Raw genomic sequence first — 24,728 nt, forward strand, 5'->3', positions numbered from 1 at the left:
GATCCCGTATTACCAATCTAAGGTCAAATCCACTGCGCCATCACAAGACCACTTAAGAAGTATTACTTCTTGACATTCATTTTTGAATCCTCGTATAAAAAAAACACAATTTTGGTCACCTAAAAATTGCGTCAAATACGAAATATTTTCAAGAACTAACTCCGATAGAGTTAGAACAAGAAATCCCTTCAGAATTCAAATCAATTAACTCTACTCTTAGATTTTTGTTTGGTTATCTTTGTGCCAAAATCAATGATTAGCTCTCAATTTTACACATTTATAAGAAAATTAACTCAAGGATTAAGACCCCAAAATGAGGAAAACATATTGGTAATTTAATGCTAGATAACTCTTGCATAAGCTAGCTTGGCTAGAAATACTAAAATATAACTTATCTATGTTTAAACAAATACATAAGCACAAAAGCTCCAAAAAGCTTTTATATTCGCCTGAATTGTTATTACATTATAATTAGGAGCCATCATTATACCTTTTTTCTATTTTCTTCAGATTATTTCATTTCATAAGACAGGTCCGTTTGGCTTCTTTCCAGCCCATATTTGTATTTTTATTTTGTATATATTTAGTGTAAATATCTTCCCTTTATTTATGCTGCTTGAACAGGAAGCTCTAACCCACATTCTGACGCTACAAAATTACAACCATTTTGGGAAAATATAGAAGGTATTTCTAATATATATTCTGCAGCAATATCAGCAATTGTGATAATTTTTTGGAGTTGCCTGCTGTAGCATGGCGTAATGCAATTTTATAGCTTGCAAATATTAGTAAATTATACAGTTTTTTCTACTATTAGAAAACTATTTAATTAATAGGCTTCAAGTGCATACGCGATTGAGATTGGCTTTCTGCTTCATAGTTAATGGTAGTTAGTCTTCGGAGAGTGTTTTCTTATAAAAATCCGTTTACATCTTGATATGTCGGCGTGGGATGGGTCTAAACCCCACGTCTTGACGTAGCAAGCTCAAGGCCAGAGGAATTATACTGTTATGAGGTGAGTGAAAAAGTATCTGCAATTCAGCAAGAAATGGAACTAAACATAGCATGTTTGGGTGCTGTCCAAACCATAATTGATTGTATTTGTTTTTTCATTTCTCGTTAAACATAATTTATCAGCTCATTGAAAATATCCCTTTTTATGGCACTTGGTATCTACCAAGTGACATGTAGCAATCGCAAATTCTGTCGTTCTGTCGGTCTGTCTGTCTGTCCCGGTTTTGCTACTTTAAGCACTTCCAGGTAAGCTAGAACGATGAAATTTGGCAGGCGTATCAGGAACCAGACCATAATAAATTAAAAATTGTCATTTCCCCGATTCGACCATTTGGGGGGAGTGGGGGGACGGTTAAATCGGAAAAATTAGAAAAAATGAGGTATTTTTAACTTACGAATGGGTGATCGGATCTTAATGAAATTTGATATTTGGAAGGATATCATGTCTCAGAGCTCTTATTTTAAATTCCGACCGGATCCGGTGACATTGCGGGGAGTTGGGGGGGCCTAAAATCTTGGAAAACGCTTAGAGTGGAGGGATCGGGATGAAACTTGGTGGGAAAAATAATAACATGTCCTAGATACGTTATTGACATAACTGGAATGGATCCGCTCTCTTTGGGGGAGCTGGGGGGAGGATTAATTCTGAAAAATTAGAAAAAAGGAGGTATTTTAACTTAAGAAGGAGTGACCAGATCTTAATGAAATTTCATGTTTGGAAGGATATCTTGTCTCAGAGCTCTTATTTTAAATCCCGACTGGATCCGTTGACATTGGGGGGAGGGGTTGGGGGGACCAAAATCTTGGAAAACCTTTAGAGTGGAGGGAGCGGGATGAAACTTGGTGGGAAAAATAAGCACAAGTCCTAGATACGTGATTGACATAACCGGAACGGATCCGCTCTCTTTGGGGGAGTGGGGGGGGAGGTTAATTCTAAAAAATATAAAAAAATGAGGTATCTTTAACTTACGAAGGAGTGATCAGATCTTAACGAATTAGAAGGACCTCGTAACTCAGATCTCTTATTTTGAATCCTGACCGGATCCAGTGTCATTGGGGGAGGGGCGCAAATCTTGGAAAACAATTAAAGTGGAGAAATCAGGATGAAACTTGGTGGGAAGAATAAGCACAAGTCCAAGATATGTGACGGAAATAACCGGATCCGCTCTCTTTGGTGGAGTTGGGGGGGAGGAGCAATTCGGAAAAATTAGAAAAAAGATGTATCCGGATAACAAACCGGATAACAGCTACTGTAGAGCACAGTAACAATCCTCAGAAGTAAATAAGCCAAAAACACAATAAGGTTAGACCTGAAATAAATTTCAGGAATATGACATATTCGTGACATTTTGCATTGAAAATTCTTAGACCTATTAAATTCTTTTTCCGTGGTTGAAGTTTCCAATGAAAATTCAAAAACTGTCCCCGCTTTTGTCTTAAGGCTGGATATTCACCTCTTGCCTCGTGAAGAATATGACAAAGTTTGACTATGTATACGACTGTGTTAGACCACGTTATGATCCAATGAATACTTTACTGCAGACGTGGCATATGAATGTTACTTTCCTTTAATCCCAATATAATTTACTCCAGCATTTTAATAACTCTTGATAGGCCAAATTTTTTGATATAATGAACAATGTATAGGTAGCAGTCTCTCAATGGGTGTCGGCAAGGGTAATGTTTTATGCAGTCATCGTCCGCAATTCTTCAAATTATGATAATATTTTTAGTAGCATTAAATTCTGTTAGATAAACAATGCTTATAGAAGAAACGGCAAAACTACGGATGAGGGACTTTTTCTAACTTTGATTGCTGCTGTGATACGTAAAAGAAAATCTTTAAGGCCCAAATTAGGGTCCTGGAATGCATTTACTAACTCCTACTCATTTCCTACGCGGAAGATTTGGAAGATTTACTCGTCCGAACTTTATACAAGTAAAGGCGATATAAGTACAAAAGAGTTATAGGTGCAGGAATTTGAAAATGCCTTCAAGGATCCTTAATTTGCATTGGAATTCGACTCCTGAAAGTTTTCTTCTCCAAGAATTAAAATGTCCCATGGTTATGGATAGTCAGGGAAGCCCAAATTGAGCAGAATATCTTCAGGGGTTTGGACTTTCTCTTTAAAATTAGTGAATAAGAATGGACTTAGTTTGTCGGTATTATCCCACTAGAACATGCAGCAAGATTTTGCTTTTATTATAAGTTGATTCTTTTATGCAGATTAAATAAAAAAAAACAAGTTTATTTGAATGAAAGTAAGGAGCAACATTAAAACTTAAAACGATCAGAAATTACTCCGTATATGAAAGGGGCTTTTCCTCCTCAACGCCCCGCTCTTTACGTCAAAGTTTCTTACCGTTTTAAAAATAGAGTTAAGAGAAAGAGTCAAACTTTAGCTTGTTTCATGAGTCTGCTTTTAAGTTTTAATGTCCCTTACTTTCATTTAAAAAAACTTGTTTTTTTTTATTTAATTTCTGGACGTTTTTGAATTAATACATGTTTTGATCTTGGCTCTCCGCACATAAATAATTAAAACGAAATTTGCATATTAATTAATTGCAATTAATCGGAAGATTTTAAGAAAAAAGGAGTGAGGGAGGAGGCCTAGTTGCCCTCCAAGTTTTTGACTACTTAAAAAAGCAACTAGAACTTTTAATTTTTTACAAAAGTTTTCATTGGTAAAAAATATACGTAACTTACGAATTAAATTACGTAACGAACTTCTATATTCGTATGTTTTTATTGCGTATATGAGGGGGTTCAACCTTCGTCGCTCTTTAACATTAAAGCTTAGATTTTGTCCCAATTCCTTAAGAATGACCTCTGAATCACAAAGGCCGTAGAATAAATAGTTGAAATTACTAAAAATACTTTAGCGTAAAGAGTGAGGTATAACGAGGGGGTAAACCCCTCATATACGTAATAATTTTTGTTCGTTTTAAGTTTTAGTGCTGCTCCTTACTTTCAGTACAAAAAACTTTTCATATTTATTTTTTCATTGTTTTTTCAAATAATGCTAGAAAATCCTGCGCCCATTCATTGAAATTCTCTTCCCCCATGAGAAGTTTCTCCATGGAAATGTCATCCCACGTAACCCCCCCCCCCTCAACTAAAACCAAAAAAATCCCCCTGAAAACGTCTGGACACTTCCTAGTAACCATTACTATAAGTAAACACAGGTCAAAGTTTGCAGTCCACGGGGATTGCGGGGGGAGTAAGTCGTCCCCAAAGACATAGTTATTAGATTTTTCGACTATGGTGAATAAAATGGCCATCTCAGATTTTTTATCCGCTGACTTTTGGTAAAATTGAGCGTGGGAGGGGGCCTAGGTGCCCTCCAGTTTTTTTAATCACTTAAAAAGGACACTAGAACTCTTAATTTCCGTTAGAATTAGCCCTCTCGCGACATTCTAGGACTACTCAGTCGATACGATCACCCCTGGGGAAAAAACAAATAAAAAAACAAATAAACACGCATCCGTGATCTGTCTTCTGGCAAAAAATGCGAAATCCTACATTTTTGTAAATAGGAGCTTGAAACTTCTATAACAAGGTTCTCTGATACGATGAATCTGATGGTTTGATTCTCGTTAAGATGGTATGACTTTCAGGGGGCCCTATTGTCTAAAATGAGGCAAATTTTCTCAGGCTCGTAACTTTTGATGGGTGTAACTACTCTTGATGAAACTTATATATTTAAAATCAGCATTAAAATGCGATTCTTTTGATGTAACTATTGGTATCAAAGTTCCATTTTTAGAGTTTCGGTTACTATTGAGCCGGGTCGTTCCTTACTACAATTCGTTACCACGAACTGTTTGAAAGAGAAGATGATGCTTTGCTTTTCTGAAAGTATAAAATTCACAAACACTATTCACATGTCCATTATATGTAAATTTGACAGGATAAAAGTGCAGTGACTGTGTTCTGTGGCAAACAGTCTCTCTTCAGAATTTGCTGAAGAAGTACAGAAGACTTTTAAAAATTCAGGATGAAGAAAAGAATTTTCTTATGACTCTTCCTTTGTTTCAGAATTCTCAGGTATCTCAGTTAAGCAAAAAATAAAATTGTTAGTGAATACATCTTAGGAACTATACCATTATTGCCTAAAGTAATGTAAATCCAAGTAAACATTAGACTCAAGGGCAGTTTGTAAAACATCGATATTCCCGTGAACTGCTTTCGTAATTGTAATCATAGATCCTTTGAAACTTATTTGCTGTGTTTATCAAATAAAGCAAGTGTTGAGGCTGTTTTAGGAGCTGTTAAAGTAGCTAGAAAATATCTAATTTCTGTTCAGTGCCGCGTTGCAGAAAAGTTAGGTGGCTCTATTTTGATTGATTGTTCTCGTCTTTCATCAGAAACATGAAATATGTCTTCCTGCCAATTATTGTTAAAACTTCTTACTTTCCTTACAGAATTATATAAAAAGTAAGGATAAAGTTTCATTTACCTTCAGTATGCTTAAGCACTCGGCTGTTTATGCCTTTTTCTTTTGAGCAGAAAATGAAACTCTAATTTTACAATTAATTAAGGCATCGCGAAGTGCATAGCGCGGACTTTGCAAAATCGGATAAGGGTTCTCTTTATTGAATAGAAAAACAGTTATATAGAAATATAACTATATAGAATAGAGTTATAATAGAATAGAAAAAATTATATAGGATAGACATATGACCAAGTCCTTGGTTTTTGGACTGCTATAGGTTTTAGCGTCAAATCGTTGGATACACTCTCAATATTATTAAACAAAAAGCAAGCTTTTCAACTGAAAGTAAGGAGCAATTTTAAAACTTCAAATGAACAGAAATTATGTCCCCTCTGCAATCCGAAACTCCGCAACGCCTCGCTCATTACGCTAAAATTTTTTATTGTTTTAAAGAATGGAGTTGTGACAAAGAGTCAAACTTTAGCGTAAAGAGCCAGGCGTTGCGGAGGGGACAAGCCCTTTTATAAACGGTATAATTTCTTTTCATTTTAAGTTTTAATGTCGCTTCTTACTTGCAGTTAAAAAAACTTGTTTTTCTTTATTTAATTACGTATATGAGGGGGATTACTCTTCCTCAACACCTCGCTCTTTGCACTAAAGTCTGTTAGTATTTTTAAAAAACGCTTCTTATTGCTCTGATTAAACAAACATAGTGTTTCAGGAGTAGTTCTTAAAGAATTCGGACAGAATTCAAACTTTAGCGTAAAGATCGAGGTGTTCAGGAAGAGTAACTCCCCTCATATACGCAATAATTTCTGTTCGTTTTAATATTGCTCCTTACTTTCAGTTGAAAAACTTCTTTTATTTTGTTCAATTTCTGATCGTTTATTAAATAATGCCAGGAAACCTGGCTACATCTCCACGGAAAAATCCTTCCTCTCCATGGATTCATTCTCTAGACAATTTAATCCTTGTGAAAATTAACCCCGAACAATTACCCTTATCATCTTCACACATATAGTTGAGTAGCAAAGAGAAACCAAGACATAAGACGAATCCCGTTTAGGAATTCTTGCTAATTCTCCAAGTGTAAAATTTCTACTGAAAATTCACTCCCTGAAAACTTTCCTCCCCATGGAAAATTATCCCCGTGGAAAGTCCCACATGCAGAAAATTCGTAACCCCCTCCCCATCCACCTGAAAAATGTTTGCATACTTCCCAATAGCAAATATTACATGGCTAAACTATGGGCAAATTTTTTAGCTTAAAGACCTTTCCACAGAAGCTTTGGGGATCATGATATCTCCAAAGGTATAGTTATTTGGCCTTTTGACTATGCTGCACAAAATAGCTATCTCAAAGTTTTGATCGGACGATTTTGAGAAAAAGGGACGGAAGAGGAGGCCTAGTTGCCCTCCAATTTTTTGGTCACTTAAAAAGGGCACTAGAACTTTTAATTTCCGATCAAATGAGCCCTTTCCCGATATTCTAGGACCACCGGGTCTATACGATCACCCCTGGGGATAAAAACAACAAATAAACACGGATATGTGATCTTTTTTTTGGCAAAAACTACAAAATTCAACATTTTTGCAGAAAGGTGCTTGGAACCTCTGCAGTATGGTTCTTTAATACGCTAAATCTGATGGTTTGATTTTCATTAAGATTCTATGACTTTTAGGTTGAGTTTCCCCCCTTTTTAAAAATAAGGCAAATTTTCTCAGGCTCGTAACCTTTGATGGTTAAGACTAAACTTAATGAAACTTACATATTTGAAATTAGTATAAAACAGTAATTCTTTTGACATATCTATTAGTATCAAAATTCTGTTATGTAGAGTTTTGGTTACTATTGAGCCGGATCGCTTCTTAATTACAGCTCGTTACCGTGAGCTGTTTGAAACAGCCACAAGTTCATTCCTAAAACTGAAGATTGATGCAAGAATGACAAAACAGCTTGTTTTCCGTCAAATATTAACAAAATTATTTAAAGGCAGTTGGAAAAGTAAATTTATTTCAAAATGCGCCTAATGAGACATTTAAATTAATATCGATAGCATATTTTTTTTGTCATTGCTGTATTAAGGTTAAAGCAATGAATTTTCTGTTTAGAGTTTCTCTGCTCTGTTTTTGTAGTTGTTTATTTTTTTTGTTATTGTTTATTGTTTATTGTTATTTTTTAATAACAATTTTTGTTTATTTTCGGTAATTTTTGTAATTTTATTTTATCGTAATTTATTTTTGATTTTATTGTAATTTTATGTATTATTGGTAATTTTTGTTTATTGTTATTTGTTTATTTATTTTGTAGTTTGTTACTTACTTAAAATTACCCCTAAAGGGTTCAAATTTAAAAGCTCGTATGATTACTATCTTCCTTCATGATAAATCCCGACTCAACTACAATTTAGAGTAACTAAGAAGTAAGCGGACATTGCTATTTCATGCTGATGCATTTAATTTTGAAAAATGCTGGGGTCTCAAGTGTACCATTATTTTATTCTTTTAGAGAGATTATAATAATTTTTTTAAATAGTGCCTATTACAGATGTAAATAAAATGACAAGTTTTGTCTCATTTTACAAAACATGTAAAAATTTATTTATGGTAAAAAGAAAATAGTAAAAGAAAATCAAAGAGTAAAAGAAAATAGTCTTTTGCTTGAATTTCTTCCAAGCCTCACTGATTGAAGCTGGTATATATAAATTATTTAATTTTATTTCTGATAGAAGACTTGATTAATCTCTTAACTATTTAATTCAGAGATCTTTCAATGCCATTCTCCAGTTTTACTAGATTTTTAATGATTTTACTTTTATGTTTTTCGAAATTTCGCTTGTCTTTAAGTTTTTTTTTGTTATTATAGCTTCGGTTATACTTATATTTTTAGTTGCTTGTTTATTTCAGTTGTAGCTTAGTATTTTTTTTTCCTGTTCATTATTGTTTACTTTTTGTTTGCATGTTTAGCGGATTCAACTATTTACTCTCAGAGCAAGAATCAAACTGTTCAAGCTGGTAGTGACGTATCCCTTAAATGTGAAGTGCCCTTTTCTGCCGATTTGAGAACAATATGGCGTCGAGATCGAGGACCACTTCCACCCACAGCTATTCAAGACCGAAACATATTGAACATTACAAACGTTCAAGTGACTGACTCAGGTCGATATTACTGCGAGGTGACTACTCAAGGAGGTCGAAACCGTGACTATATCCTTCTAGAGGTTGAAAGTAAGTTACCCAGAAGTCGCTATGATTGGCGGAGGAGGGGTGATCAAAGCGTTCGCCGGCGTAGATTGGCAAGGCGAAAAAGTAGTTAGAAATATGTAGATTTTGTTTGCTTTTCACTGCCAAAATGATTAAGCGCTTTTATTTTATTTGTTAATGCCCTTGCTAATGTAGTTTAAATAGAATCTTATGCATGCTTTCTTACAATAAATTCTCAAACCCTATTATGAGATGTGTGCCTATTTGTATTGGTTTTGGAACTTAGTTTGTAAAGCAGAACCTGGAATTTAGGTGTGATGGCGCCACTGATTATTACAATCAAAATTGAAAATCTCCCTAATTGGATAAATCTGTTTTAGGTGCAGTTGACAGTGGAATTCTATATATATATATATATATATATATATATATATATATATATATATATATATATATATATATATATATATATATATATATATATATATATATATATATATATATATATATATATATATATACATATATATATATATATATATACATATATATATATATATATATATATATATATATATATATATATATATATATATATATATATATATATATAGATATATATATATATAGATATATATATATATATATATATATATATATATATATATATATATATATATCTACATCTATTCTATGTCTATTTTGCATCTTAAAATTTCAGGTAACCTGATAACATTGTTCACTTTAGCCTGGAATTTCAATCATTCCCTAACAGGTTTGTAGAAGCTTGCGACCTGAATTTCTGGTTATTACTGTGCTAGCAAAAAATATTTTGGCTCGTAGATATGCCCCTTTGTGCCCACAAATTACTTTAATTAAGCTCCCCAGTAGATATTTTTAGACAAGATAATTAATGTTTTTTCGAAATTTCACGAAAAGAAAATTGTTTCTAGACTTTAAAGTCAGGTGGTCTTAAAGTAGTCGCTATTGTTTTTTTTTCAACAAGCGGCGCTTCAAAGCTTGTACAAACGTATATCATGTTATCTTCGGACTGTTTATGTACATTGCTCACTCTCCCAAAAAGTTGATTTTTTTTTGCAGTCTACAAAGTAAAGTTAAAATCTGCTAAGTGCTTGGATAGGCTTGGACATTATAGCAGAGAATTGTATTTATGTACTTTTTTGGAATTGTAATTTTCTTTTTTACTTACAAAAACTATGTGCAAGAATGTTCCATGGCAATATTTACAGTTACATGTATTTACAGTTACATGTAGTTACAATAGTACTGGAAGAATAACGAATAAGCTTTCATCCGCAAAAAAAATTCCATTCATATGCAGGTGAGAATCATTCTAAGTTGAAAACACTTATAAAATGATTAGTTAAAAATCTCTTTTCAAAGCACAAGTAATCTATTGGCCTTTTAACTGACCCACAGTATAAAAGAGAGTCGACACTGATGAAATCCCATGTAGTTCATTTGAAAGATAATTTATCTTTCGTAAAAGTAATACCTATTCCATATGGATACAACTTCGTATGAATGAGATGAAGCCAGTTGTATGTAAAGGGGGCAGGGGCTTTGGGTCTTTTCCTCTCCGCGTTTCTGAAATTGTTGTTCCGGTGTACTTGCCGTGACTAGCATATTGTTCAACACACTTTAAAGTTGACCGTAACTCAAAGGGTATTGGTTTACGGTAGATCCAGCGTAAAGGGTTATGGCAAGGCTGGTACGAAGGAAATGCTATAGAAAAGTTAAGTTTCTTATTAGGGGGGAGGTATGTAAAGTTACTTTAAGGAAATAAAAAGAAAAGTTTAGGAAAACTAAGCCTCGAACCTACCGCAAATGTCCAGAAATGTAGTTTCAGAAAAAAGTTTCCAGTTCTTTGGCCATGGGAATGTTATAAAAATATCTAAGTAAGATTTAATTCCTCTTTCAGAGCACGATCTTTGTATAGTTACAACTTATTCCAAAACCCTCAATGCTCTTATCTAATATTATTTTTTCTTATGATTTAAGAGCAAAACAGTGAGGGGCATCTTCATTCCCAATGAGAACGATCGCGTACACACAGTAAATCACGGTATCGATCGTCCACATACTCTAATCCTTTACCTCCTTTTTCTAAATTCAGATACTGGTTGCAAAGAAAATCTTCCTTTTCATTGCAAAAATGGACAGTGTGCACTCCTGAAAGACCGATGTGACTTTAGAATTAGCTGTCTTGATTACTCTGATGAAATTGACTGCAACTATCAGTACAGACTGAGGCGAACTGTTGGTAAATTATTGAAGCCCTGTGATTTTCAAGTGTTTACACGCACGCTTATCAAAAGAAGTTAACCTCAACACATCTTTTCTAATGTTGTCACTACTTAACTATAGGTGAAGAAAAATAAAGTAGGGCAGCTTACATCGAAGCAAATTGTTTCTACATTGAAGATCGCAAGAAGGGGAGTTTGCCTTAAAAACCAGAATCATATGAAGTTTTTCCATTTATCTCTTAGAAACCTTGTGCACTAGATTTATTTTTGGTTATCATAGAAATAATTATTGAAAAAAATAAGAATATTATCAGAAAAGCAGACTCTCATGAAGCGAATTTTAGGGGTTCTTCTTAAAAATTTAGAGTAACTATTAAGCATCTTTTTTTTTATTGAGCGTCAAAAACTACGCTGTTTACTACTGTGAAGCAGAAAAATAACTTTAACAAAACAAAAAAGAAAAGTTGAAGATATTTCAAGATTATAAAACTGGTAGTTCCGAGATAAAAGAAAAAAATGAAGAAGAAATGGAAAAAATGCTAAATATTTGCTATAGAAAAATTTCACTAATTATATTGTATCTCTCATAAACACTTCCCTTATAATGATCTCAAAGTTGAGTATACTGGTAATATCCGTTTAGTTACTTATTTATCAGTTTGAAGAAAACCATATATTTTTTTTTTAAATTAAGAGAAACTCTTTCAACAGTATTTAGTGTCTAAAACATGCTGTTAATTTTCCAGCTTTTCAATTCTGTGTTTTAAATTTTACTTCAGATCTACTCAAACAATTTTTAGTTTCAGTTTGTTTTATTTAGGTCAATTCTTGTTTTTCCTGTTAGTTTGAATAATATTAGTTTTCTACAGTTTTAAACCTTATTTAATTTTCCTAGGCAAGATTTGCAGATACAAGCATACATGTAAAAACATGAACTGCTCAAATCACAATGTTTCGCGCACTTCTGCCGGTCGTTCTAATAATATGGTCAAGTGTGGAGACAAGACAGATTTTACCCGTCGGGGTTTGTCAAAACATTAATAAGTTGCGCATTGTCCGTCCAGAGCAATCTTTTTAAGTCAAAAGTTTTTCATTTTGTCTTGGTTGCATCTGAAGGTCGTATCTGAACATTTTCAAACTTCTGGAATAATTGCCAAATTCTGTTTGCTAAGCTGCTCTCAAAGAGAGGATCAGCTCTATTTTCGGCAATTATTTTGAAACTGTGAAAATGTCAGATACGAGCTTTAGTAGTGACAGAGATGATTTACACCCTGGCCAGAGAGTCAGGGCTGTTCAAGCTAAAAGCAGAAACTTGGAGCTTTTTGCCATCTGAAACCATTTGGAAGAAAACACATTTTGTTACTTTTATGAAAGAAAACTATCATTTATTTAAATCCAGTGAAAGCATTTTTGAATATTCCGCCTGCGATCCTTTGCATTGAAATAGGAACAAACGGTTTAATATTAGACACGAATGATCATTTTACCTTCAAATTATCTTTGTAGTTACAAACCAGGTTTCCAAAAGTTAGAATAATGTTGATAAAGATTCCATAACCTTTTGATATTTTTGTTGCTACGATGGACCTTTTGCACAATTGTGCAGGTACGGTGGATAAGGTATTAGTTTAAGTTTGAAATAATTGAAGTATTAAAGATTCAAAATTGAAGCATGGAGCATTGCTTGGCTCGCGGGAGAACTGGAGTGTGTCGAAATAAACAAACTGCGACTTCAAAAAGTTTTTTGTGTTCAGGCCTTCGGAGATTTCCCCTCGAATTCTCCCCGTTAGAAAGGCTGATTTTTACTTGGGGTTGACATATTATTAATCTAAATAAAAATTCAGTAGTATTAAAAGTATTACTAAAAAACAAGAGTAAGAGTTTAGTACCCAAAATTTACAGTTTGGAATTACAACCATATTTTTAAAATCTAAAGGAGCTCTAGTTGTAATCAGTCCTCCTTAAACCTCAGATGGAAACTTGGAATTGAGTTCAAATTTACAGGAAATGGGGATGTTTTCTCCACAATCCTGGTTATTATTATGTTATTCATTATATTAGAAATTGATTGCCAAGATTTGACAAAAAGTATTAACGGTAAACAAGTAAGAAAGTAAACTCAAAAACTTTTTGGTATTTCCTCAAAGAAGTATCTCTAATTTATTGCCAAAATTGTGTATAAGCTATTACCAAGCTAAGTAGAAGACGCCAAGTGGAGAATTGCTGCATTTTTGTGAGCATGTAACTTAAGAAGTATGACTGAATTAACATTTTCAATATAGTCAAATTTAACCCCTTGCGAATCACGGTGGCGTCCCTAGTATGACCTTAAAATGCTTTCACTTGGTTTTAACTTTGCAGAATTTATTTAGAAGTCAAAATTCCTTCATGAGACTCTACTGAAGACTTCATTGTTTTTACCATAGATATCCTAATTTGATTTTTTTTTTTTTTTCAAATGTGTTTGCTTCAAAGGCATTCAGTACCTGCTTAAGCAGTTTCTTTCCCTTTTTTTAAAGCTAATATCTCTTGGCGTACTTTTCTATTTCTAAAGCTCTTAATTATTTTTCTTCTAATCCGTTTTTGAGCTATGGGAAAGGTGGCTTTTTTTGCACGAATTTTCGTGCAAAACTTTCTCAACACAAACAACTCTCTCAATTTTCGTCAGAGTATTCCTTTCTGAATTGGATTTCAGACTCTAGGCTTAAGCATAGTCAACATGAAAAAACTCTTAAAAATGAAGCTTTTCTCGTCATTCGACATGCTTGAAGGAAGGTTGAAATTTATGAAACTCCTATTCAGCTTAACTCAATTTTATAAATCCGTAACTGTGAGTATATACTTCAATCATAGTTATACTTTGCATGATCTTTGTTATTACTATATTTATCATTTTTCTAGTCTTCGAATTAACTTGTTAAATGCATGTTTGCATTAAAATGATATATCATTATTGGTCAGGTTTCTTTTGTTATAGGTCTCAAAAGTTACTATTGCTATATTTGGAATGACTAAATTTAAATAGTGTGTTATCTTGTTTCTTAAGATTGGTATCTAAGCATTGAAAGAGATCGCTATAAACTTTGTATATGCTAAATAATAATGATATCCGCACTTGTGAATTTAGCAGCCTTATTGACGACATTCTGCATAAATATAACGACCATAACTATTGCCTCTTCAGGTTTCTATTACTTTTTCAAACAAGAGAGTTTTCAAAAGTAATAGATAAACTTAAACAAAAAGTAGAAGACAGACTTACCATTCTTCAAAGATTTGATCACTTGTTAGTACTTTTTGTTTTAAACAAACCGTTAATAGCGGGGTGAACCAACATACTCAATGTTGAGGCTCAGACCCATTGCTTCAATAGCCAAACCGTTATAAGCTTTGACAAAATTGTAAAACTTATTAATTAGACTACATGCAAGGCCGTATCCTGGGGGTGGGGGTTAGGGGTTTCGAACCCCTACTGAATGTAAACAAGTTTTTGATGCGTTTTTAAAGTTTTTTGCACCCCCCTCCTAAAAAAACAATCTTATTGTAACACCGTCCATTTTTGCCATGCTTAGCCTTAGCTAATTGAAAGAGTATACAGGTTCTGCATTTTCAGTCGTATTGCATTGCTAATCAAGAAACATTTAGTATTTATTTCTATTTCTGCGTGTTTCCCGGAAAAAAATTCTGAGTTTGGCCTTGGTTACATGCATTTAATTTAAAATGACAGTACTCCAAGATTTTTTTAAATTTAGTGCATGACTTCATTTTTCTAAGCGCTGCCTGATTTTTCACGGGTAATATTCAAGGTGAATAATCTTTAATCACTTTTTTACTGAATTTACATTCAATGGACAAAAAAGACACGTAATGAAACACACGAATTTTTTTTTTTACCGAACATCACTTTTTATGAAAAAGGCTGTTTTCAAAGCTGCTGGATTTGTTTTCTTCTTTTAATTGTAAATGCTAATTTGGGTTATGAAAACCAAAATATTTTTTTAGTGTAAGATTTAAAAATATTAAAACTACTCCAATGTGCTTTCTAAATCAGAAGTGATATTGAGTTATGTTTGATACTAACAATCCTTGAATGAAAGCTCAATTGCATGAACAGAATGAAAGAACATATCTTCACCATTTTATACTAGTAGCTGCTGCTTATTTTTTTTTTTCAATAGTTCACTCCTAACAACAGTAGAAACAGAGCTGTGCAAGGAAAAGGCGAAAAGTCAAAATATTGACATTCTGACTTCTGATTTATGTCATATCGTGAATTTAAAACACTGAAAGTAAGGAGAAAAACAGACAAAAAGAATTATTTGAGAACATTTTTTTTGTGACTCAAGTTGAAATGGTGACAAAGTACAGCTTCGTTTATTTACTTTTGGTTTTGCATGCACTATTTAATATTCTTCCTTCTCCTGTCGTGTCTGTCGGCACTGGGATTCATCACACATTTGCTTGCTTATCTAACGGTAAAGGTAGCACCTGGTATTTTCCTGTAGTTAGAAAATATAATTCTAGCTTTAGTACTGCTTAGATTTTCCAGTCCGAAATTCCGGTGAAGATGCTTTTACTGGAGAAGGAGGAGCGTAGTTAGATCTGCACCCGCCATGGTTTCACGGTATGCACTTTTTGTGTCCTTTTTTAGTATTTAGAGCATTTTTATTCTTAGTATATTAGTACTAAATAATGTTTTACTTCTTTTTCGCTCTTTTATTTATTTGTTAAATGTTAATAGCAGTGACATTTGCAACGTAATTAACGGAATTTATTCAAGACCTATTTTAAATGAGAGCCAATGAATGCTTTGCTCTAGATAAACTTTTTCTTTAATATATAGTTGTTTTTTTTCTCTTTATGTAATTTGTTTCCTTAGAAAATTAAAGGACAATCCAACTTAATTTGCAATGTCAATACCTCTCCAGCCATTATCTAAAAGAGCTTGTTCTGTGGGTGTGGTTTTAGTTGTAGTATTTTGTGGGAAGATTTTGAAATGTATTTGAATTGGAAAGATTGATGAAGTTTTGATGAAAAAAAAAAACATTAAGAATTTTATTGACCCATACCTTAGATCCGCCTGTGCCTCCAGAGGCACCCAGGGCATCAAGAAGAAGCCACCAATCTTCCTGCAAGTTTGCTGCTGGTAGTATATCCTCCTACTGATATTGGAATGAGGTGTTTAGGTTACGTAGACATGTCTGGTGCGGTAGCTGCATGGTGTTTCTGGGTCTGCCTCTGTGGCGTGTACCCAATGTTTGCGAGTGGAGTGCTGCATTCGGTAAAATTTCATAGAAGGGTCTGAAAAACCCCCGAACAACTTTTACATTGAGTACTATGTTAATCTAAACGATTTAATTTCGCATTAATATTTAGTAGACACTCTACAATTGAAGTCCCTATCATTAAGCAAAAAATCATTTAATGCCTCACTGTTTCTTCATTACAAATATTTGATGATATGTTATTGTAGCGGCAGAGTCAGATCGTGTCAAGCTGTATAATTATTTTCATTTAAGAATTATCATGCTCTCCTTGTTTCTTGTCTCCTTGTTTCATTATAGTAAAAAAGTTTACAAGAATGATGCTTAAAAAAGCAGTTTGACCAGAGTCCAATTTTTGTATTTGTTAAGGTTTTTTTGCCAAAGTACTTGGTTGGCTCTAAATCTTGTACATTCACATTGTTGTATCCTAAAATTAAGGGTTACAACCCAAAAAAAGTTTTTTCTTTTTTTATGAATTGCTAAACAATTTTGGAAGCCAATTTCACCAACCGAATATCCACTGAACTTAAGAATAGTCTCCATACTCAAGCATGTTAGTAAGCAGCTAAAAATCTTTGACAATTTTGATCATTAGTACGTTGAAATCAAAACATGAAAGAAGCTTTATCTTTAAAATTTCGTTAGTTGTTTGTTTTGTGGATTTAGTTAGACTGGTCTCCGGATATGCATAATAAGCTATGAAAATGTTTATGGCGGTAATGAAACAAAGTGTAATTACTTACCTAAGATATTTAAATTTGTATTTGTCAGGGGTTTGTTAAAATTTATATATTTAATAGACAGAAAAAATACTAATATCTGTATTATACAAAATCAGCAGCGCTGTTATAAATTTTTGTTTGCTAAAACTGGTCATACTAGTGGCAGCATTTAGATTTGTAAAAGTAGAGCTTTTGGGAAACTATTTCAAAACACTAACAAATATTTTATGAAACGAGAATAGTGAATTTAGGATATAAATTTTTGCGTACAATATTTTTAATTTCTTTTGGGATGACATAATAAGCTTTTCAAATGTGAGATTTGTTGGTCCACTTCTTGTCGTTGGGTGTTCGGTTAAACTTTATTCAGATATAAGATTGGCATTACCACCAGGTTTCAGCTCAAACAATATAGAGGGGTGCAACCACGTTTGATAACGATAAATATACGTGATTGAATCTTACTTATCTGGGGGTGCTTACTCATGAAAACGTAGATTAATCAAAAGTGCCTTGTTTTGGGTATTTTCATTTAAAAATTGAAAAAACACAACAAAATTGCCTCATTGTAAAGGTATAAATTTTAATATCTCCGCCCCCCTTTTTTGAGTTGGCATGTACTTTTCATGAGTTGACGCCACTGCGCGAGAACAGTTATCTGTTCTATTATTGTCTAATTTTGAAGTAAGTGGAAAATCATTAAATAATAAACTAGGCCACTAATCTGGCTTTAATGCAGGATTGAATTGCGTGTCTTATCATTTAGAATAATTTTCCTTGAAAAACACAAATCAGTGTATTACACTTACGACTACATGAAGCGAGCAGTAATTTAAATTGTTCCATTGTCAATAATCCAACCATGTCATAATTTCGTTGAGTTGTAGCAAGCTACTTGAAGAAATTGATTTTCGTTTAGAGTACTTTTCCACTCCTGGGGGCTTTTTCTTTTGGATGAAATCCCGTTTTACAATCTCAACAATCCTTTTACTGGAGCTACAAATGAGAATAACAACAAAAGAAACAATAAAGTTTCAAGAAAAGAACAATAAAGTTTCATGTCTTGCAAGTCTATATGATTTGGTTGCATAGTTTTCAACCACAAAAAATAACAAATTGATAACAATTACCAGTTTGGTTTTTTTATGATAACTTTGGTAGTGCCAAAAAAAGGTTTTAACACAAACAAAATCATGACTTTTCTCTTTTGTTGTGCAATAAGACTTCAGATTGTGAAGCTAAAAGACTAAAAAGTTTATTTGAAATTTTTATGATTTTACAAAGCAATGAACATAAGACTTTGAACCTTTTCTAGGGAAACAGAATAAATTAGGGATAAAAAGTAACTTAGTAGTGTAAAGGTCAAGCGTGGCCGTGTAGAATGAGACATTCTAAGACTTTTGGTCGCAATCATGGCCAGTTATGCACCAAAACATGCTTAGTGAACAGAAACTCAATAAAGCTTATTTAGAATGTGAATGCTTTTAAAAATCAAAATTTTGAAACAACTTCTCAAGATACTTGCATCAGAAATAATGCTTTGTATGGTTTTGTAGATACAAGAAATTTACCAGTGGTTATAACACCAAACTTAGACAATGTGCAACTTGGAGACGATTTGGAATTGCGATGTGAGGTCAAAGGAGAGCCATCTGCTCTTATCTCTTGGTCAAGGTTAGGAGCTGAACTGCAAAGGAATGTTCAACCACTAGGATCTGTTCTTAGGTCAGTCTATGCGGATTAGTTGACATGTTGGTTTTGTTTCACACATCCTCTATTGCCTTTCACCCTTGGATTACTTTCAATCTATGTATCCTTCTCGCTTTACATGTAATTCTGGGTTTTATGGCAATCTCTTGGCGGCTATTCCCTTGAGAATGTTTTCACTTTAAATATAATTATTGAAAGGCAATTACCTTCAGACGTTGCTAATTCCTGAAAGTCAATTAGCGATGAAAAGAAAGGATCACTGCAAAACTGTTAATCTTTTATTTCGAGCTTTTTTCTATTGGCTTCACCTTTTTGTCCTCCCCAATAAAAATTTATGGAGATCAGTCTAGTTTCCCTTTTTTATCAGTGAGTATTTCTTTTTTTTCAGTTTGTTTATATTTCAAAATAAGGGTGAAAAGATAAGAAAATTTTACAAGAAATTTAGTTGTTATATTTGAAAAAAATGTCTTAAGGGCTTTTTTCCCTTTATTGTTCTACTCTAGGGTAGTTTAATGTTTAGTGTATAGTTTAATTTTCATATCCCTAAGGTTTTAAAAAAGGAGCCAGTCCCAGGAAAATGAATCCCATTAACTACCCTTGTATTTGTAGACATACTTTACGGATACTGCTTTCTTAGTATTGAAATACATAAACGTATCTTTGTCAGGGAAGCTAGCATGGTTTAGAGGCTAAGAGTCTGTACCACTTCCAAATGCCCATTCAGCGGATCATCTAATTATAAAAAAAAAAAAAAAAAAATTCTGGGATTAAGGTTTTTGTACGGATTCCAACCCTCACCCATAATATTAGACTCTACAAGAGAATGTCTCTTGCACATTTAAAGCCGTCTTGAGATATCGAAAGGTATTGGGCTATTCAACATTTATGTATGCATGCATATGTATATACATATACAAATTGATGAAAAGTTGATTTTATAATTTTGAAAAAAGCTGGTTTCAACTCCCTCCTATTAAAGAAAATTATATTTTATTTTGGAAGGGAACTGCACTTGAATCAGTCTTTTTTGGGCAATATTGGTATAAACAGTGTACAAATCATTGTAAGGAGTGGGGGATAATCCCTGGATATATCTAAATTAGCCATGATTATTATATAAAAAACTATCAGAAATTAAGTATATAAAGAAAGAACATAATTTTTCAGACAATAGGAAAGAGACTGTTTTTTTTTCTTGTCCCACAAGACTGACTGCTCCAACACAAGTGCAGTCTTATCAATAAAAAAAAAAGTTTTTTTTTATCACACCGTATCGATGATAAAAGGGGTTACTTGTTCGAATCTGCTTAAGACAATAAATTTTTCAGTTCAAATGTTATGAAAGACTACTAGTAAAAAAGAAAAAAAAAGAAAAAAAACTGGCAATTACCAACTGGCCTTATTTGTTGGAAGCTAAAATGGTTTTAGTAAATCACCAGTCAAACTTTATCGCGAGGAGTTGAGTTGGCGACTTTGTTGCCCCCTTTTATCCTCTATTAATCATTGTCAGCACTATAACATCCTCTGTTTAATGTTTACATTCAAATTCCTTCATCTGTGAGAAAAGCAAGGGGGTCTATTAACGCTTAGCTCTGTGACTTCTGATCATTTAGGACTATAGATCCATAGTAGAATAGTAGGGACTTAAATATTTTATTACAAATACTAAAAAGAATTCTTTAGAATGTAAGAAAGACTAATAATTTTTCAACGGATTTGTTTAGTGTCGAAGAGTAGGCACATCATTAGGTCTGTGTAAATGCGTGGGCTCGATGGGGACTTGTCAATGGTCCTATGATTGGAGAAATTAGCAAGCGACAGTCCTCTATAAATGACATATATCTATTTAAACAAAAATGTAACCCAATAACTTATTTCAGCAAAAAATGTAATTATTTAGTAACTAATCCAGTGATTTTTTGGTGACCTCGTTTGAGATATCTTAATAAGTGAAATAATTTTAATTCATGTCATTTAAGAATATATGGTGTCGGCACAGATAATGGCGGAGTATATAGATGTACAGCAGTTACTTTAGAAGGACGACAGGAAGAAGATTATGTCCTTGCAATCCAAGGTACAACCATTTTTTTTAAGAGTTTATGTTTCAACCATTAGGTAAAGTAATTTTCGACTAGTCCGATCCATTTCGTTCAGTGAATCTTTCCATTTGAATTTAAATAGGGATCAATTATTCTAGAAACCATTAAATATAAGTGTTTGAAAATCCGGGGTGTTAAAAAAACAAAAAAAAAGATTTGTTGTTTTACTTGTTTTTCCTCCTACCCATTGTTGATGCTGGCAAAACTATGTGGAATCCATTAAGCTAAATTTTGCCAAAATTTCCCGAAACTTAGTCGCGACTGGAGCCACTAAGGGTCCAAGAAGTTGGCGTTTAACAGAATTTTTTAGTTAGTTCTCATTTTTTCATCAAGTATTTTAGAAAAACCTAAAACTTGTAAAAATAAAATATTGTAGGCATCCCATGGATAATAAGTCTTTGTCTTATTCTAAATAGAACATCTTTTCCTAGATCTGCCTAAGTCAAGTTTCTTAATTTTCTTGAGAGATTCTCTAGTTTGTCATAAGTTATCAAAAATAACCTTGCAACCCGTTCAATCATTAGATTGTACAGTGTTTAATTGGATTCTTAGTCTTGATTAAATTAAAAAAAAAAGCAAGTTTTTTCTATATATTTGTATATTTTTATTACGTATATGAGAGGGTTCGCCCCCTCGTCAATACCTCGCTCTTTACACTAAAGTACGAATTTTGCTCCAATTCTTTAAGAATGACCCCTGAATCACAAAGACCGTTTAATTAGAATAAATAGCTCTTCTGGAATTCCTAAAAATACTTCAGCGTAAAGAGCGAGGTATTTTGTAAGGGACGAACTCCCTCATATATCTAATAATTTCTGTTCGATTTAAATCTTAATGTTGTTCCTTACTTTCAGTTGAAAAAACTTTTTTTTATTTAATCTCTGAACGTTTTTTAATTAATGCAGGTTTTAATTTTGGCTCACCGTACATGAATAATTAAAACGAAATTTGCATATTAATTTTACTTTTTTTGGCTAAATGGCTTTACCAAAGTTTTGATCGGACAATTTTGAGAAAAAAGGGGCGGTTGAGGGGCTTAGTTGTCCTCCAGTTTTTTTGGTTATTTAAAAAGGCCACTAGAACTTTAATTCTATTTACGAACGTTTTTATTAGTATTAAATATACGTAACTTTTAAATATACGAATATAAAAAATATTCTTATATTTTTATTACGTATATTAGGGGGCTTGCCCCATCGTTAATACCTCGCTCTTTACACTAAAGTTCGAATTGTTTTCCAATTCTTTAAGAATGACCCCTGAACCACGAAGGCTGTTTAATTAGAATAAATAGGTCTTTGGAAATTACTAAAAATACTTTAGCGTAAAGAGCGAGGTATTGAGGAGGGGATGAACCACCTCATATACGTAATAATCTCTGTTTGCTTTAAGTTTGCATGTAGCTTCTTACTTTCATTTGAAAAACTTGTTTTTTTTTTTTCTCTCTGTTTCAATCTTATTTCACAAATTTAATGAGCTTACCATAAGCAGATGGTCTGAAAGCAATGCTCTGTTTGTCGTATAGTCAAAGATAGTGCGAATGTAAATCTGATTTTAAGCAACCGTATTCTTCATTAATTTTGGTTTTTACTTCTTCCAATGCTTCCAATTTGAATTGAAACGGGTGAGTATCCGCCATTTTTTTTTATTCAAGTGTTCGTTTTGTCTTTTCTTCTTGAAATTTTTGCATTTTTGCTGTTTGTAATAAACAAGCTGTATAACATATATTTTCCTATTTTTTTGTTGTTGGTATTTTTTTCTCCCCTGTTCTTTCCCGGCCATGGAGCCTTATGGGGGAGATTGTCTTGAAGTAATTTTTTGTTTATGGATTTTAATGTTAAATAAAGAACTCAGAACTCAGAACTCTCCTCTCTTAAATCTAAATCTAATTGTAATGATACAGATGCACAAGAAGTGATATCTAACTGTTTCGGTTTGAGATTATTAATGTTTAAACAAGCTACTTTATTAAGCAGTAATATCTCCAAACTTCAAGTTTAAAGAAAAAGAAGAAATTTTCGCTATAATGTCTGCTGTAAGTATCAATAAGAATAGTCGGTTGGAGTACCCAATTTTCAATACAAATCGTTTAATCTAATCGGAGGAAGAATGTGAAAAAAGTGACGATGGGTGGGATACCTTTTTATTATAATTTTGCCAGAAATATAGGCTAAACCAATCAGTATATGGTATCTTTTTACAAGATTAAACTTAGAGTTGCTCAAAGTACATTGACCTGGGCACAAAGGCAGGAGAAGCAAAATAACTTGTTTCCAACCTAATTAAAACCCGTAAAATATTTTACAGTTTCTTCCTTAGTTTTGTACAATTTTTAACTAGTTATAGTTTCTTATCTGTTTTTATCTCTGATGGTTAATTTCGTCTGTAATTACTTCACTGCAATGTTTTCTGTAAACATCCATACCTTAATTTGTATCTATATTGATTTCAGCCAATGTTGCTTCTGATTCACCTTTAGTTGAAACAAAGAGTGCTCCTGTTGGTTCAATGGTAGTGATGGACTGCAGGTCAAATCTCCAACCTCCTCTTACTTTCCATTGGTCTCGACAGGGTGGATCTCTACCAATGGACGCAAGTCATCAAGGGGTACGTTTTAACTTTCTGTTAATTCCCGTCCTCCTTCAAGTCTTTAATATGATTCCTTATCATGTTATTTTTTGTATAGTATAAGCAAGTGGTGTCTAGGGGGTAGTTTCGGCTTTTTCAAGTGCTAGAATACCGCGTTATTCCGGATGCTGATGGGGGTATTAACCATATGGTAGACGGCTCCGTTGAAATAGTCTTTGATCTTGAACCTAAACTGTTGGCGAGTCATCAAGCTTGGTGCCAGCAGGTGATAGGAGAGGTGTTTTGATGGGGAACAAAACTGGTCATTGAAAGAGCATACCTTTCTCTCAAAGTTAGGAGTAATTGGAGGGTGAGGGGATATAGCCATGTGTACATAACTTCAGACTAGGGATTTCTAGGGAACTACGCCTAACCTTAAGTGGTTGTGTATGAGAGTGCGATGATACAAAATTTAATTTAGCCGCCTCAACTCCATTTTGCTAGAATTTTTTTCCTTTTTGGACACTAAGCCAGTTTGGTAAGAGGCACCACTGAGGTTAGAATGACATAGTATTGGTAAACTGTGAGAGAAATCATGGGCATGGTACCCCTTACGGCGAAATTAACTAATTAGCCTCTGGCAGACCATATCGAGCATTTTTTCTTAGTCTTTTTATAGTTCTAGCAATTTTTTGGATTATTTCTTTGTAATTTGAGCATCAGTGGTATGTTTTTTATGTATGTAAATGCAAATAAGGGTGGTCTTGTTCGCGGTAGAAATTTTTCTTTATTAAGCTTTAACCACAAGCAACCAAGAATTTGTGTGCCCTCTTTTCTTTTTTTTGCTACAGTTGTCTTGAGTGAATACCGAACATACTTGGTAAAAAAATAAAATGAAAATAACACTACAATAATATGAGCCTGGCCAGAATTCTTATTCTTAGAAAAAAGGAAGAAGTGGTTGGATTACGCTCCGAAGTACACGTTTGATTGGCTGTTACTTTAAGTGCGCGTGTTGATTGCCTTCAGAAAAGGAATGTTTCGATACTTATTTTTAGTGTAAGGGGGGAGGGGGGTAAAATAACAAGATATGATTGAAATCGCAACATTGCATTTGAATCTCTTGAAAATTATGCTCTTAAATAAGGCTATTGCTCAACATCATATGAAAAGTCCTAAGAGGCAAAAGCTGATAACACCCTTGGGTCGCATTATTCGCCATACATGACCTTGGACGGTCTTGCATGGTCTTGAACGGTCTCAAAGGGGGCTAGAATTTTTTAGCCCCCTTTCTCGCTATATTTTGACAAGCATATTCTTTGTGTATTATAAATAAAATACCTTTATTTGGAAACTGAAGAAAATCGAAAAACCCCCTTCCTCTGAATTCTCTTGAATTGGCACCACTGATGAGTCATATATAGACCGCAAATAAGTTATG

General features: G+C 33.3%; 1 protein-coding gene across 19 annotated transcripts in view; it reads left to right on the forward strand.

The window, feature by feature from the left end:
- LOC136039341 (basement membrane-specific heparan sulfate proteoglycan core protein-like) overlaps window positions 1-24,728 on the forward strand; it is a 392,752-nt gene that overhangs the window by 328,665 nt on the left and 39,359 nt on the right. For 17 of the 19 annotated variants that reach the window (XM_065722975.1, XM_065722972.1, XM_065722979.1 and 14 more), the window contains 5 exons: window positions 8,418-8,678; window positions 10,792-10,938; window positions 18,464-18,632; window positions 20,597-20,694; window positions 23,172-23,326. In XM_065722975.1, the coding sequence (XP_065579047.1) occupies window positions 8,418-8,678; window positions 10,792-10,938; window positions 18,464-18,632; window positions 20,597-20,694; window positions 23,172-23,326 (830 nt within the window). Of the gene's footprint in view, window positions 1-8,417; window positions 8,679-10,791; window positions 10,939-11,816; window positions 11,946-18,463; window positions 18,633-20,596; window positions 20,695-23,171; window positions 23,327-24,728 lie in introns of all 19 variants that reach the window. The other 2 variants (XM_065722974.1, XM_065722983.1) reach the window with 2 other exon arrangements.

This window comes from Artemia franciscana, chromosome 19 (genome assembly GCF_032884065.1).
Source record: "Artemia franciscana chromosome 19, ASM3288406v1, whole genome shotgun sequence".
Classification (NCBI taxonomy): Eukaryota; Metazoa; Arthropoda; class Branchiopoda; order Anostraca; family Artemiidae; genus Artemia; species Artemia franciscana.